The sequence below is a fragment of the Solanum verrucosum genome, unplaced genomic scaffold (assembly GCF_900185275.1).
Source record: "Solanum verrucosum unplaced genomic scaffold, falcon-dt-bn FXZP01000222.1, whole genome shotgun sequence".
NCBI lineage: Eukaryota > Viridiplantae > Streptophyta > Magnoliopsida > Solanales > Solanaceae > Solanum > Solanum verrucosum.
The window spans coordinates 296,055-312,660 of NW_026020027.1; the positions used below are offsets into that span (position 1 = coordinate 296,055).

At 34.3% G+C, this 16,606-nt stretch overlaps 4 protein-coding genes across 4 annotated transcripts; all 4 read right to left on the minus strand.

The window, feature by feature from the left end:
* Positions 1 to 138: 138 nt before the first annotated feature.
* Positions 139 to 6,822, minus strand: LOC125821103 (uncharacterized). The gene is made up of 4 exons (XM_049500515.1): positions 6,707 to 6,822; positions 6,446 to 6,636; positions 1,617 to 1,718; positions 139 to 851 (listed from the first exon to the last, which is right to left on the minus strand). Exons 1-4 carry the CDS (start codon positions 6,820 to 6,822, stop codon positions 475 to 477), a joined length of 786 nt encoding a protein of 261 aa, XP_049356472.1. The 3' UTR covers positions 139 to 474.
* Positions 6,823 to 8,736: 1,914 nt separating this feature from the next.
* Positions 8,737 to 10,899, minus strand: LOC125821342 (pentatricopeptide repeat-containing protein At4g22760). Its single transcript, XM_049500777.1, has one exon. The coding sequence runs from the start codon at positions 10,621 to 10,623 to the stop codon at positions 8,893 to 8,895; it is 1,731 nt and encodes a 576-aa protein (XP_049356734.1). The 5' UTR covers positions 10,624 to 10,899; the 3' UTR covers positions 8,737 to 8,892.
* A 1,127-nt stretch (positions 10,900 to 12,026) lies between these two features.
* LOC125821343 (G-type lectin S-receptor-like serine/threonine-protein kinase SD1-1) lies at positions 12,027 to 14,292 on the minus strand. The gene is made up of 6 exons (XM_049500779.1): positions 14,177 to 14,292; positions 13,949 to 14,073; positions 13,662 to 13,872; positions 13,227 to 13,464; positions 13,000 to 13,150; positions 12,027 to 12,378 (listed from the first exon to the last, which is right to left on the minus strand). The coding sequence occupies exons 2-6, from the start codon at positions 14,048 to 14,050 to the stop codon at positions 12,070 to 12,072; spliced, it is 1,011 nt and encodes a 336-aa protein (XP_049356736.1). The 5' UTR covers positions 14,051 to 14,073; positions 14,177 to 14,292; the 3' UTR covers positions 12,027 to 12,069.
* A 275-nt stretch (positions 14,293 to 14,567) lies between these two features.
* LOC125821104 (G-type lectin S-receptor-like serine/threonine-protein kinase At4g27290) lies at positions 14,568 to 16,606 on the minus strand. The gene is made up of 2 exons (XM_049500516.1): positions 16,222 to 16,606; positions 14,568 to 15,493 (listed from the first exon to the last, which is right to left on the minus strand). Exons 1-2 carry the CDS (start codon positions 16,589 to 16,591, stop codon positions 14,568 to 14,570), a joined length of 1,296 nt encoding a protein of 431 aa, XP_049356473.1. The 5' UTR covers positions 16,592 to 16,606.

Sequence of the window (16,606 nt, forward strand, 5' to 3'; positions counted from 1 at the left end):
AAGTTTACCTAATTGTTGGACACTTGGACTCCATATTATGCAATTTGCAAGTCTTGACATACAAAGGAATATCTAATCATAATTAAGTAAATAAGAATATATATTGATCAGAACTTCAAATTTAAAGCGATACTTATTATTAAAAAGAATTTCCACATATCATTGCACACTTAAAAATCACTCGATACAAGGCGGAGCAATTAGTACATGCTCCTTATTTACTAGTAGAAAAAATAAAATAAGAAAAAACATAGCTAGGAATTAGCATTATAAATCAATAAGTCATCATAAGTCCCTAGTCATGTTATACAATTCTTAAAAATCCAACCTGACTTCTAAAACGAAAGTATTGAACATAGGCAAGGAAGAACTCCACAACTTCACTATTTTCACATTATTTCTCTCCTCATGAGTTCAACCTTTCTTTCATTTAGTTTAAACCAACCATGCATCCAAAATGAAAGGAAAATCAGCTTAGGAAATAACTTGTAAGTTGTTCGATTTGAATCCATCCATCATTAATCCAGGACTCAATCTAAACATGAGTGAACAAAACTCCATGTGATTGAGAGCTCCATCTCCATCCAAATCTCCTTCAATCAACATGCAAAGAAGTTCATCATCTTTCAATTCACTCAATCCCATCAATAATGTGTTCCTTTTCAAGCTTTCAAATGTGATGAGCCCTATACTTACATCCATTAGCAAGCAAAAACCATTGTATAGTTCTTCCATGAACCTTTCAACCCCCAATGTGTCAATCATTGAAGGAAAATAATCTTCAAAACCAAAAGGGTCCTCATAATCAACCGCGTCCATGCACGAGATCATTGTTGGTGGAGTTAGAAATTCTGACAAGAGAATGAGTTGAAATTACATAAGAATGTCATGCTTGGCAAAATTAGGTATTCTGACAAGGGAAGCTGAAATAATGCAAGAACGTCACACTAAATAAGATTTGAGCAGAGTTAAAAATTTATGACAAGGGAAGTAAAAATAATGCAAGAACGTCACACTTAAATAAGATTTGAGTAAAATTGAAAATTCTGACAAAGGAAGTTAAAATAATGCAAGAACGCTACACTTAATACGATTTGAGCAGAGTTAAAAATTCTAACAAGGGAAGTTAAAATAATGCAAGAACGCTACACTTAATAAGATTTGAGTAAAGTTGAAAATTCTGACAAAGAAAGTTAAAATAATGCAAGAACGCTACACTTAATACAATTTGAGCAGAGTTAAAAATTCTAACAAGGAAAGTTAAAATAATGCAAGAACGCTACACTTAATAAGATTTGAGTAAAGTTGAAAATTCTGACAAAGGAAGTTAAAATAATGCAAGAACGCTACACTTAATAAGATTTGAGTAAAGTTGAAAATTCTAACAAAGAAAGTTAAAATAATGCAAGAACGCTACACTTTATACGATTTGAGTAAAGTTGAAAATTCTGATAAAGGAAGTTAAAATAATGCAAGAACACACACTTAATACGATTTGAGTAGAGTTGAAATTTTTTACAAAGGAAGTTAAAATAATGCAAGAACGCACACTTAATACGATTTGAGTAGAGTTGAAAATTCTGACAAAAGAAGGTAAAATAATGAAAGAATGTCACCTTTTACCTCTGCAATAAAAGCTTCCCTTATGCCAAACTTGAAATTTGAACTGGTCGAGCTTTCTACAAAAAAAAAAAAAAAAGAAAAGAAAGCTATGCAACCTAACACCTTTTACTATACTGCAAAAGCTTCAATTGAACCTTTTTAATTAAAGGTGTTGCAATCACCTCGATAAATATGAGAGCCAATGTAAAAGTAGTCCTTTGCGCAGCGTAAGAGAATGTGGAAAATATACTATATATTGTGAATGATTAAATTTGTTGTTACCAACCTCAGGATAATAGTAGGGGAATATGATAATTATATTTATATATATAATTATATATGTTATATTTTGTTGGTTATAATTGGTAAAAGTTCACCTTCCTGGAAGTTACATGGAAATTAGAGGAATCATAAATCATTTGAAACAAAAATTGTCTTGTGATAAAAGAAAAATAGTTGTTTTTTAATTTTTAGTGAGTATTTTGTACAGAAACATTCTTTTCTTGTCTTGTTTTTTTCTATTAATTCAAAATGTTAAAGATGTTTGTGGACAAAATTATATTGGTCCCTCACTTATAATGGAAGCAGAACGAATCTGAAAAGATTATATTATTGTGATTTGAATTATTTTGCATCGATATAAAGTTGAAATCTTAGAAATCATGGATCAACATATACATGCATTGATAGTAATGACAGAATTAGAATTTTTTTTATAAAGAATTGTCACAATATAAAAACAGTAGACAAATAAAATAATGAGAGTTAATCTGTAGTATACATACATAAATTAAAAATTTTGCTTAGTTAAATAGTGTAATTTTTTTTTGATTGGTTGACTATACAAAAATTATTTATGTAATTAATCAGGTTAATTCGTTAAGTAGTTAAAGACAATTAATATAGTTGATAACTATAATGTCTTGATCAGCTTGTACGCACGCACACAACTCAACTAATTTCACAAGGCATGCATCTGGTTCCTCCCACTAACATAAATATGAGATAACTCTATCCGGCGAGACTTGGATAAATAAGAAAAAATTAATTACATCGTGTTTAAGTAGATTCATGGTGTCTTCAATTGAACAAAGTGACCATGAAACTAACTGAAATATGAACTCACAAATTAGAAGGCAACTTGTAACACGTAGGATCATTTTTCGATTTGTGCATATTATTCATGTCGATATCTCTTAAAAGACTACTTGTGACACTTAGGGACACGGAGTAAAATAAACATAATTAGTTTTTTCTGTATCGTTTTAATTTTATCGAATGTCTCCGAAGAGACTACCTGTGACATGACGATGTGATCTTTTTTGCCTTTTTTTTGTTTTGAAAGGACAAGTAAATGGAATATCTAAAATAGTAAAGATTCCCTAGCACAAACTTCTAAAAAATGGATTGGACAAGACATCATTATTAATCACTATAGTGTAATTAAACGTTTCGAGTTTGAGTATTGAGAAAAAAATCGTTTTTAATATGCAGTGCTTTAAAATTAGACTTATTTCGTACAATTGATCCTTTGGTAAGGAGTACATTACTTTTAAGGTGAAACTTAATTATTTGGTACAATTAATTAAATTGAATCAGTCAAACTTCAAAATGAATACCGATCACCAGATAGGAACCAGAAAACGATTGAATAAGAGATAGGGTACCACATCAGGGTCAGAATTTCCTTAGTCATAAATGGAAGTTTCATTGAGGCTTCCTCCATGATTCATTTTTCTAAATAAAAAAACATGTGCTTGCTCCTTGTATAAGTGGATGACAAAAATTATTCCGTGATTTTTGTCTCTTCTGAGTTTTAAATATTTTAAATTTTGAAAGATTGAAAAATATTTATTCGTATCGATATTTACATCACATTACTTTACAAGAGTTAAATGATAAGTTAAGCTATAATTACATATTAATTAATCATGATTGAGTCATAAAATTGTATATAAAATATACTTGTCTTGTAAGTGAGTAAATTTATTTCCATATGAAAGGTAGGTAGAATTTTTTTTTCCTTGGCACACGACTGCAACTCTGTTTCTCCAAGACATCGCCTCTAAAAAATGATTAAAAAGAAAAAAAAAACAATTTAATACACTAAGCTCTTACTATGCACATAATCCAAAATAGAATCGAACGTAACACCGAATCATATTAAGTCGAATGCACCTAGTATTACTTTGCATTTCTACAAAAGACTGTTTCCATAATTTTAAATTTTTAATCTTCTAATCACACGACTGCTACTCATACCATTGCTCCAAAAAACCCCTTTTCTAAAAGATAATTATGATGAAAAAGTTAAAAAAAAGGACAAATTTACAGACTCAATTCATATTTCTTAGTAGCACTTGGACTTGGTTGAAGGTAACTAGAATTCGTGGTCTTTCTATAAAACTAGATATTTGTGCAGTTAGTTGAAGGTTGAGTTGTTTAATTACCTAGAGGAGGATCAACTTTTCACTAAGTATATATTTTTTTTTATTGCGATCAACATTTACACACAACTAATTTCATAAATACCACCTCAACTAATTTTTCTTAACTCACTTCATTGATTAGAGCTTTTCTCCCAACATAACTGATAGAATTAATAAAAATATATTCTATTGAACAAAAGTAACCATAAACTAACTGAAATTTTAACTCACATAAATTGGGAATGTAACTTGTGACACTTTCGGAATTGGGACAATGAATAAAATGATTTTTTTTTTTGTTTTCAACAGATAAACACTGAAGATTCCCTGGGACAAACTTTGAAAAAAGGATGTGACAAGACATCATCATAAACCACCCATTAATTAAACGTTTCGAGTTTGAGTTTTCAAAAGAATAATTATTTTTGATACGTTATGTTTTATTCTTAAATAGGGCTTGTCTAGTATGATTGATCATTTAATAGGGAGTACGTTACCTTTTTAAGTCCAATTAGGTAAATACCAAAATAGATATCAACATCAGATAAAAACATAGAAAACGATTGAACAAGAAATACATTTTCTAGGTTCATACATTCCATTAGTAGGGTCTAACTTTCATCATTTAAAAGTTGAAGTTCATTGAGGCTTCCTCCATGATTAATTTACTAGGGTTAAATGATAGGTTAAGATATAACAATATATTAATTAATCATGGTTAAGTTATAAAATTGTATATAAAAGACATTTGTAGAGTACGTAATGTTTGACATAAATATCGAGTGTGAGTAAAAAAGAAAGTCTATATGAAAGGTTAGTTAGAATTTTTTTCCTTGTCACACAACCACCACAACTCTTAACGTTGCTTTAAGATATCGCCTCAAGAATCATAAATCATTTGAAAAATTTGTATGATAATAAAATGTAGGCATAATATATGAATATGCCATTTAATTTAGTTTAAACTGATAGTTATGCATATATAAACATTAAAATTTGTATAAAATTAAATAAATAGACACATCGTCCTATATGACATCATACATGACAATTTTGTGCCCTATGCGGCAATCTATGTATGTTATGTCACGTTGGACGTGTGTGTCTATTTATTCAATTTTGTACAAATTAAGTCTTTATTTATGCACACTCAAAGTTTAAATGTATATATTTAAGTTAAGTCAAGTTAAAAAATATATTTACGTATGATGCCTAAAATATTACTACTAGTTTTTGAGTGACTGGTTTGTGCTGAATTTTTTTTTTTTTTTCCTTTTTCTGTTTCAAATGATAAAGATGTTTGTGGACTGTGGTAGAAGTTATATGGGTCCTTGACAGTATGGTGGGGGCAAATTTGGAAAGATTGTCTCAATTCGAGTTGTAACTCGGGAACGTAAAGTTGGAATTCCTAGTAATCATGAATCAACAAGCACATTCTAGGACAACTCATGTTGCAACCAATAGTTAGATTTTAAATATATTCATTGACGGTATAAATAATATTTGTATAGTCAAATCATTTCTAAATATTTAAAGGCAATTAATATACTTGATTATAGCTATACTAGATATGGGAATTCGTGCTAGCACGGATTCAATATATGTTATTTTTTTAATTTCAATTTATGTAACACAACTAGAATTCAGAGAATCATCCAAATCTTTATATGATTTTTAAATATTGTTAATTGTTAATTATTGTGATTTATAATACTTTCTTTTACATAATTTTCAAATAATTTATATTACTCCTTAGTCCTAACCTAATTTTTATGACACATATGGAATTTCGAAAGTCAACCAAACTTTTATATATTTTCCTTACATCTCAGGTTGTTAGTTATTGTGATTTATAGTGGGATTTACATCATTTTAAATAATATATATGTTACATTTTTCCCCCAATTTATGCGACACCGTTAGAATTTCGAGAGTCGATTGAATTTTTTTTTATGTAATTTAAATATTTTAAGTTGTTAATTATCGTGATTTATCAAACTTTTATGTAATTTCCAAAAGACTAAAAAATAAGATAAATAAATTAAAACGAAAAAATACAAAACTTACATAAATGCCTTGACTAGCAATAGACAGGTCGATCGAGAGGTACCTGCTTCTAGACTTCTCTATATAGTAAAATATTATTTAGATCAACTAGAACGCCTTCGATTAATTTTATGAGCTACTTGCTTAGTTCCACCAATGTAACACAAGTACGGGGTAACTTTTTTTTTTTTGGTAACCAACAAGATTGTATTAATGGTATCCATTACATATCCAATAGCAAAGTCATGACCCAACTTGACTATTCTAATAAAAACAGAGACAACGATAACAAAGGAAAACTAAGCTAGCAATCTAAAAAACGAACTGATGAATGGCTTGCATAGTTTTCTGGTTGGCCCTAACACAACAAATATAAGCAATCTCTTTGGCTACAGATTCCCAAGTTCTGCTTTCCTTCTCAAAGACTCTGTGGTTCCTCTCAATCCAAATCGCATAGACATACTCAGTATACACCAACGTAAAGATTTGGGCAGCTGGAGTTTTCCCTTTTGCAGCATCAATGATTCCCACAGATCTATTGTAATAACTTGCTCCAAATCTGTTGACGGTAAGGACAACTTGTATACATATGATCTCTGGATTCAATATGAAGTTGGCACAGTACACACTTCAACTCAATATCTAGTCCCCATTTTCTGAGTCTATCAGTGGTGCTCAGTCTGTTTTGCAGCTGTAGCCGACTGCCTTTGGCCTGGCAAAGTTTTGAAACATCAAGCACTTCCATTGAACTCTCTGTTGGGGCCGAAACACGTGAAAGTATAGTTGCCTGATCATACTTTTGCTCTGCAAGACTGTAGGTTGAAACTGTGAATAATCTTGTCTAGCCTCCAAAATTTTCTTTACCATCCAACAAGCTTGTTGGGAAATGATCACTTCTTGAAAAGTAGGAGTGCACCCATTTAATCCATAGCTTATCTTGTTTATGCTCTAGGTCCCAACAATGTTTAGCAATAGCAGCCTTATTCCATGAGTGAAGATTAATCAAGTTGAGACCAGGGGTAACTTTATACATGAAGAAAATCACCTTGTGTTTAAGTAGATAATTGTGATGTCTCAGTCATCTTAAACGCGCCTCAACTAATTTTTTAAGATACCTGCTAATCTACTACTGCCTTACCGGATAACTCACTACAACAAGAAAAGTGCTTTAGCGGCAACAACAATTGCAGCTATAATAGCAGGCAAGTAAGCACTCCAACTTTGAGAGTGCATATAGACACATCAACTTGATATCAAGTGACATCTAAAGACTCAAACTCTTCTCCACTGTGTTTCGTGGACATCTGATACTAGCGTGATATATAAATTTTGGAGGTGCCTCGATGATCATTTTGTTGTTGCAATTGAGACAAAATACAGTGTCTCATTTCACCTATTTTCCACTGGAAGTTAAGAAAATTAAGTACTACTATTAGAGTGGCATTCCAAGGTAGATGAAGGGTGATCAAATGTGTATACATGTAATAAGAACAAAAAAGTTTCAAACTCTTGCACAAGAAGATTTATTTCCCAAAGCTCATGAAAGAAAGTAAATGGTGTAAAGGGTTGACATACATTAAAAGAGGCTGCGGACCAAGAAGGAGCCAACGGTATATTGAAAACAATCTCTCTACCTTCCAAGGTAGGGGTAAGGTCTGCATACACTCTATCCTCCTCAGACCCCACTTGGGAGAATATACTAGGTATAGTGTTGTTGTGGGTCGAGAAGGGAAACTAAGAAACTCCGAGGTTTAACTACAATGTAAGTGGGGATCAAAATGTCAAGAATCACAATCATGTCTTAACAAGCAAAGACAGTGCTCTTGACAACTATCACACTGAGCACTTGTAGTTTTTAGCACACACCCGAGATTATATGACATGGAGATTCTAACTTACATTGATTCAACGCGTCCTTCAGATGACATCATGTAAATTTTATACATTCAAACAATACTCTATCATATATATTCAGCAGTATCATATTGTTGGCATGAATGGCGATCTATTCACTGATTGGCTTCTTTTGAGCAATCACAAATATATATGACCACAGAGACACTTACAAAAATTGACACTACAAAGAAGAGAACGTTTGATGGAGAAAGAACAGAAAATGAGCAAAATTATTGACATGCACAAAGAAAATCTAACCAGAAACTACAAGAAAACTGAGATGTCAGTAAATTTTTAGTTTGAATAGGAAAAACAAACACTAAGTTAGCACAACTCAATGAAAATCGAAGAGCAAACCCCCGAAATTTTACTTCAGCAGCAAAGTCACAGATGAAATTCACCAAAAAAGAAAAGGGAAGAAGACAAGAAGAGACCAGCATGCAAGAAAGCTAGAAAAGTAGAGCCCTCATGCATATTTACTGTGATAAGATTTCCCTAAAGCTAGAAAAGGACTTCGTAAATAACGATCAATAAAAAAAACTACAGCTTCTTGATAAGAACTGGAATTTCAGCCACCTAATCAAAGATAAGTCAAACCAGCGAGTTCTATCAAATTCAGTAAAGCAGACCTATGAGGTTCAAAGATCACTAGACACTTCACACTCGTTTTGAACTCGGCAATTTTGAGCTGAGATTCACTTTTGAACATTAAGAATGCAAAGTTTGAAGATCTATATAGTCAGAAACATACCTCCAATTAACGGTCATCTTCATCAAGTAATTTCCTATTGAAGAAAATGATGGAAGGGAAGTCATTGTAACCAGTCATCGCAATACTTCCCTATCATGGATGACGTTGACAGAGCTCAGTTACACTAAAGTAATACAGTTGGAATCATGTCATAGCAAAGAAGACCTCCTAAGCTTTTACTTCTTCCATCCAACTGCAACCAGGCAATTTGTTGTATCCCTTTTCTTCAACACCTTTTCTCAACCTCTCAGCATCATCCCACCTTCCCGAAGAAGCATAAATATTTGCAAGAAGAGAAAGATATCCAGAACTGTCAGGTTCTAACTCAATACAACGTGTCGCTGCAATCTCTCCAAGCTCTAAATTGTTATGCAAACTGCAACCAAGAAGCAATGCACCCCACACACCAGCATGAGGCTGTATTGACATGCTTTTAATCAACCCATGTGCTTCTTCTAACCGCCCTGCCCTACTTAAAAGGTCAACTACTATAGCGTAATGGTCAACTGAGGGAGCAAGACCATACTTCTGTAAGGAAATAAAACAACGGTATGCTTCTTCTACCATTCCAATGTGACTGTAGGCAGTCAATATCCCAGTGATTGTGACTATGTTTGGGTTAATTTCAGCATTCATCATCTCATCAAACAACTTGATGGCATCCTTAGCCCTACCATTTATTCCACATCCCAGTATCATGGCAGTATATGCTACCAAATCTTTCTTTTTCAAGCCGTGGAACAGCTTGTGAGCTTTATCAATACTTCCACATTTTGCATAAAGGTCGATCAAACTAGTGGCCAAGAAGTCATCCATTTGAATTCCAGTTTCATGAATGAACGACTCGATCCAAGAACCAAACTTTAGATCTCCCAGCTGAGAACAAGCTGAAATAGCACTTGCCAAAGTCATTTCATCAGGTTGCAAATCTAATCGAAGCATTGCATTGAACAGCTGCAGAGCCTCTTTTGCCCAGCTGTTTTGAGCATAACAAGCTATCATGGCATTATATACTAGTTGATCTTTCTTATGTAATTTTCCAAAGAGTTCCTCAGCAGATTCAACATCTCCACTTTTTGAGTATGCTGAAATCAATATGATATATGAAACATTGTTCTTTTGGCCCATTGCCTCAAAGAAACTACGTGCTAACTCTATCTTCCCACAATCTACATATCCGCTAATCATTGCATTCCAAGAGGCAGAACTTCTCTCTGGCATCTGTCTAAACAATGCATATGCCCGCTCTATATTCCCCATCCTCGCATACCCATAAACCATGGAGTTCCACGAAATAACATCTTTCTCCGGCATCTCATCAAAAACACTTTGTGCCATTGTTAAGTCACCAGATTTTACATATCCACCTAGCACTGAATTCCACGATACTATATTTTTCTCAACCATCTCATTAAATATGCTTCGGGCAAAATCCATATTACCTACTTTCGAGTAAAAATCTACTAGAGCTGTCTGCACATAAACAACATTACAAAAACCATACTTATAAACTTGTGCGTGAATCGATATCCCACCAGACCTATACAAAATCCTTGCACAAGCCTTTAAAGCAGACGATACAGCAAACGTGCTCGGACTAAGTCCACATCTCTGCAGTTTTCCATATAAATTAACAGCCTCCCTGAACTGACAATGCCTAGAATAGAATCGGATGGTAGACGCCACCGAGAAGACATCTAAATTTTGCACATGATTGAGGACTAGTTTAATATAGTGTGAGGTATAATAAGAGTAACTACTTGCAGAGTTGATTATCTGCTGAACTAGCAAGGACTCAAGATCCAAAAGACCATTAACAAGTATTGCAGCATGGATTTGCTTTGTTTGGTTGATTGTCATATGCTTAGCCAACAATATAGCAACTTTAGACGCCAACATCGCCAAACATTTAGGGTTTTGGGCAATAAATGCCCAAAATCACAACTACGAAAGCAGAAAATTCATAGTAGTAATTACATGTTCCGAATAATGTAAATTACTTACATTTTTAGTTCATCTCTGCCTTGTTGCTTCTTGGAATCTGCAATAAAATTGTCAAATAACATTGTTGCAGATCTTGATTATCAGATCTGTATTTGGAGCTGTCTGTAATGGCGGAAACGTGACGGGTCTGAAATCGGGTCAAAACGACCCGGATAGAGGTTGAAGATGAACTCTGGGTTCCAAAAATCCAAGGCTATAGTTTTGGGCTTAAATTAGGCGAGCAAACATATATTAGTTAATTGTATAACATACTATAGTTTAATAAATTATTTTTCGTCACTAACATATAATCATATTTACGTGGGTCACGTTTAGAATTTGTATAATTTGATTTCTAATTTTATATATTCAGAATTTGTATATGCTTACCCTAGCTATTTGTATACGATTTATTTATCTTGTTTGTATATGATTTGTTGATACATTTGATTTGTATAAGTTCTGAAAAATTCCTAAATGTATAAATATAGAATTTGTATATACTTACCGTGTTTGTACATTGACAGAAATACCCAAGCAAACGAAACTATAACTATGGAGCGTAATTAGACAAATTGTACCTAAGGAGGCTTATTAAGTTTAATCTCTTTGATATTTATGAAAGTTCCTCGACGTATAATGGGCCATAGTAATGACTTTGTGAGGAAGTTTTTGAATTGGTGTTTAATTTTGAAAAAATTACGTGGTGTAACATGTTAGAGTTTCAAAGCGTATGTTGGGATATCGAAGTGGTAGGTATAGTTTCATTCTAAACTGGAGATCTTGGGTCCAAATCTTGGAAATTGAGACACCTTTGGTGGGGAGCTTGTAACCTCCAAAATGGGATTTATCTGATGCGATCAATTCGATTAGCTTCCAAAATAAATACCAAATATCAGATAGAAAATAAAAAAGGATTGGACAAGAGATCCATTTTTTAGGTTCATCATTCAATTTCTTTTGCCATGATTTAAGTGAATTTAAAAAGTATCTAACATTTTTTTTTGGCTTTATTGAACTTTGAATCCTAAGATTGCATCGATGAAACCTCATCTTTCATATACACATCAACTTATCTACTAGTTCATGTCATTCTTGTGCGCGGTGACCATTTCAATCTTTTCTATATCGTTTCAATTCTATCGAATGTCCCAAAGGAACTTTAGAGTAAAGAATGAACTAGAGGAGCCCCAATATGTTCCAACTCCTCAGAATAGGCCATTTATGTACATTACAATATATAAAGAATGATTAAATAAAAAAAGACATTTTGGTGTACTAAGCTCCTGCTATGCGTGAAATCTTAAGAATTGACTTGAACCCTTGACCTCCTGGTCACACGATTGCAAGTTCATAATTTGTCTATCTTGCCTCAAGAATTGTTAGTGAAAGTTCATTGTCAGTAACACATCTTTCATCAGTTGATTCATTTGATTGATTAGTTGAATCCCTCTCTATAAAGAAACCAGGCTGCTTTGGTTGAGGCAATTCCACACCATCATTGCTCAACCAGAACACTACTGATGCCATTGTAGGCCTGTCTTCTGGGAGTTTTTGTACACACAATAAACTTACTTGAATGCATCTCAACACTTGTGATTCAACATATGAGTCTTTTAAACATTCATCCATTAGTTCCAATGCTTTGCCTTCATTCAATAGTAACCATGCCTGAAATATTTTTTACGATAACACAGTTATACAAATGCATTTAGTAAAAAGAGGCTACAACGGTGACTACTACAATGCCTCGGTCATCATGAGTTATACATTTGCATTAGTAAAAGAAAGGCTATGTGGACTAGTACAACGCCTCAGTCCCATCTGCATTATGAGGATTCGTCATGAATTGACTAGTTTTATGCTTGGCTGCTAGCCTATTGTGACCCTTTATAGAGGCTTGGGAATGGAAATGTGAAGCTATAACAACTACTACTACAACACCTCGGCCCCAACTGTATTATGAGGATTCGTCAACTAGTTTTATAATGGCTTCTAGGCTACCGCAATCCTCTTCCTTTATGGGGGTTTGGGACCGGTAATATGAGTAACCTCAGGCAGGTCAAGTTTTTTAATGGAAAACAGGCTATAGCAGCTACTACAACGCCTCAGTTCCGACTGTATTGTGAGGATTCAACATGAACTTACTAGTTTTATACTGGCTGCTACCTTGCTGCAACCCTCTTCCTTTATGGGAGCTTGGGACCGGTGATGTGAGTAAGCTCAGACGGGGTCGAGTGTTTAGTAAAAAAAGAGGCTAAAGGGTAAAAATTTAGTGCTATATGTACTTACATGTCCCAAAAGATTATGATGATGACTCAAATGATGAAACTTCCTGTTCTTTCTGCCACTGACAATTTTGAGTAAAAGCACGCCAAGGCTGAAGACATCAGATTTCACTGAATATTTCCCATCGACAGCATACTCCGGAGACATGTATCCGCTGCACAATGCATCAAATTTAAGTTGATCAACAACAAACAAAAACATCTATCATAGAGGTTGTTTATAAGACCTACTATGTTCCGATTACTCGCTTTGTTTTTCCTTCCATTTGGTCTGCACCAAATATCTTAGCTAGACCAAAGTCAGAAATCTTTGGATTCAAGTCAGTATCCAACAAAATGTTGCTGGCCTTCAGGTCCCTGTGTATTATTCTTAATCTTGAGTCCTGATGAAGATAGAGAAGGCCTCGAGATATTCCCATCGCGATTTCATAGCGATTTCTCCAAGAAAGTGATTCTTTTCTGCTTGGATCTGCAATATGTAAAATGTCAGTGAATCCTCATTCATTCATTTATTAGTTGGTTGCTCAAGTCCTCCAAAAATGCCTCCGCGCCCATGTTGGATCTTCCAGAAGTAGTGCATCTTTTGAGGATCCGACACTGGTGCAACATCATTTTTGGAGGATACGAGCAGCATAGTATAAAGGTGACTAGTCGAGAGAACCGGACCAAAAATGAAATAGTCCAAGCTATTGTTTGGCATATACTCATATATCAGCATCCTCTCTTCTCCTTCAAGGCAACAACCTAAAAGCTTGACAAGATTCCTGTGTTGTAGTTTGGATATCAGTATCAGTTCATTTTTCAACTCTTGAAGACCTTGTCCTGAGTATTCCGAAAGCCTCTTCACCGCTATCTCAGGTCCATTTTGTAGTTGCCCCTGAATTTTTTTTCAAAACAAAGTGTTAAAGATGCCTTTTTTAAGCTAAAATTCGACGATGGGATAGTTATTGTACCTTATAAACAGGTCCAAAGCCACCTTCTCCAATAATATTAGCAGAAGAGAAGTTCTTAGTGGCGTTAGCAACAGTTACTAAATCGAACAATGGTAACTCCATATCGTCTGCTCCAACTTCCCTACCTGTAAAATGAGCAATCAATTGGTATAAATGTATACATTAGCCAGATACAAATAGAACGTTAGCAACACGATCTTTTGATAACGATGAACAATAGTTGTTTACCTTTACTCTTTTTTCTTCTGTGGAATAATGCACACCAAGCTAGAAGGCTGAGGATACAAGTCGCGGCTACTGCTGATACGATTGCAATCAGCCTTGACTTCTTTTTCTTTCGTTTCTTGTCTGTCGATAAGTTAGTACATAATCAATCAGAAAATTCCAACATTGTCATAACAATATGATTCACATTCATGAGTTCCCAACAAAAATTTTAGGCCATAAGAAACAGGCAACGTTCCATCTTTGAGTGAGAGAGAACAATGCACCAACACACATTCATAGATGTTTTTTCTATTGACTGAAGACCCCACGAGCTAACTATCAAGACTTTTGACTATCTAGATACATACTTGCTGAAATTTTACATACATGTTTTTCGCCACGTTCAACAAGATCAAGTTAGAGAAACGAAAAACAGTAAGTAGTTATTACCTACTTCTGAAGCAGCCACTCTCACAAACAGGTCCTGCTGATTTGGACTAAGTTCTCTGATATCGATGAGGTCTCCGAACCAGAGTAAGCATCCACTTCCACCATCTCGAACATCCATATTTGAGTAGGCTGTACAGTTACAATCAGCCAAGCACAACTTTCCGCATTCCTCAAGTCCAATGCTCTCGTTAAACCATGATTTCCGCGTATCAGGCACTTTAATCCCCGTAAACTTCCTAAATCCATCTTGCTGACACACCAACGGAGTCCTCCTAACACATCCACTAGACCAGTCAGCTGCATCCCATTCCTGTGGATACTTTGGCTCGAAACCCCTCAGACAGTCACACGGGGGCGAGTTGTTAATAACACATCTTGCATAAGGACCACACAACGCGAAACGATCACAGTTATCAAACTGTGCTGTCAAATAAAGGAACCAACTCTGCGTACGATCGATCCAGGTATAGTGATTTATCAATCCTCCAGAGGTTAGTACCACCCTGGCGAGCAGTGATCGATTCTTAAGATCATATTTGTAATAAACTTCCTCCTGATTCAGTACAAAACCGAACGTAAAATACGTATTCGGTTGCAAACTAGGACTTGCACTAAATGCTAAACCATTCCAGGGACCTGAACTAAATGCAATTGATGAACCTTTCCATACAAATAACTGTGGATACCCCTGAACATCCATCCTGTCAACAAATTCACCTATAGCAGGATCATCAGGACTCTTCCACGACGATATGTACCAATCCAGGCCTGTTACCAAATTCCGCCCGAGCTTCATTCCAGGCAACAGAGTATCCCCTGGATAATCGAAACTCTGCCAGGCGAAAAACTCAGGCCTGTTTTCATTTTCTTCCCTGATGGCAAGATTACCTGATATCAGATTACATTAGATTAACTCAATATTTTCAAATTAAAATTACAATAGTTCAAAAGTACTACTACTACAACAACAACAACAACATAAACAGAGTTTGTTTCCCATAGACCCTCAGCTCAAGAAAAACGTTTTTAGAAAAGGTTTGAAAGAAAAGCAATAATACAACGTTAAGATGAAAATATTGAACAAAAAAGTATCCACAGTACAAATTTCAAGAATAACCAAAGTAAAAGAAACAACAGCAGTAATAACTATACGAAAAGTACTATAAATTGCAGTTCTTCTCATATCAGTATGGTTAAAAAATGGGATAAGACACTAGTACCCCTAGACTATGACCGAAATTCCATAGACACACCTTAATTATACTAAGGTCCTATTACCCCGAACTCATTTTTTTTTTGTAATAGGACCTTAGTTTAGTTAAGGTGTGTCTCTAAAATTTCGGTCATAGTCTAGGGGGTACTTGTACCTTTTCCCTTAAAAAAAACATGTTAAAATGTTGATCAAAGTTCATTCAGTTTAATTCTCGAGAAACTAAACATGACAAGTATTTCAGGACTGAGCTTCATTCCAGGCAACAGAGTATCCCCTGGATAATCCAAACTCTACCAGGTGAAAATCTCAATTCTATTTTCATTTTCTTCCTTGAAGAAGATTACGAAATCAGATTAAATTAGATTAACTCAATATTTCAGAAACGAAACATGACAAGTATTACCTGAATCTAACAATCTTGCTATTGGATTCTTCAAGATTGTTGATGAATTCGTTGACCAAATCGTCACGTTAGTACTATTAACAAGTACTAAGATTCCATCAGGATTGATCATCAACACACCTGAACTATCACTCAACGGATTATTTCTATTAGCAACCCAAACAATGGTTCCAGTTGATATTTTCTTGTACCATATACCAACATATCGATTTGTCGAATTTCCAGGCCTGAAAAATCCAAGTTCATAAACACCACCTGATGAAACAATTGTGTCACCATCTTTAATAGGTTGATCAATAGTTATGGTGTCTAATGCTAGTACAATTGAAAGAAAATTGAAGTAAATGAATAAAAAAGCTAGAAATTTCATGGATTCAAATTTTTG

Coding starts and splice junctions, on each gene's coding strand:
- LOC125821103 (XM_049500515.1), bottom strand. CDS start 6,822: ATGGAAGTGCTTGATGTTTCAAAACTTTGCCAGGCCAAAGGCAGTCGG. Junction 6,637..6,706: donor GGACTAGATATTGAGTTGAA/GTGTGTACTGTG, acceptor TACCGTCAACAG/ATTTGGAGCAAGTTATTACA. Junction 1,719..6,445: donor CAAAGAGATTGCTTATATTT/GTTGTGTTAGGG, acceptor AAAAGGTGTTAG/GTTGCATAGCTTTCTTTTCT.
- LOC125821342 (XM_049500777.1), bottom strand. CDS start 10,623: ATGTTGGCGTCTAAAGTTGCTATATTGTTGGCTAAGCATATGACAATC.
- LOC125821343 (XM_049500779.1), bottom strand. CDS start 14,050: ATGGAGTTACCATTGTTCGATTTAGTAACTGTTGCTAACGCCACTAAG. Junction 13,465..13,661: donor CTTGGACTATTTCATTTTTG/GTCCGGTTCTCT, acceptor TACATATTGCAG/ATCCAAGCAGAAAAGAATCA. Junction 13,151..13,226: donor AAGCGAGTAATCGGAACATA/GTAGGTCTTATA, acceptor TGCATTGTGCAG/CGGATACATGTCTCCGGAGT.
- LOC125821104 (XM_049500516.1), bottom strand. CDS start 16,591: ATGAAATTTCTAGCTTTTTTATTCATTTACTTCAATTTTCTTTCAATT. Junction 15,494..16,221: donor AGCAAGATTGTTAGATTCAG/GTAATACTTGTC, acceptor ATCTGATATCAG/GTAATCTTGCCATCAGGGAA.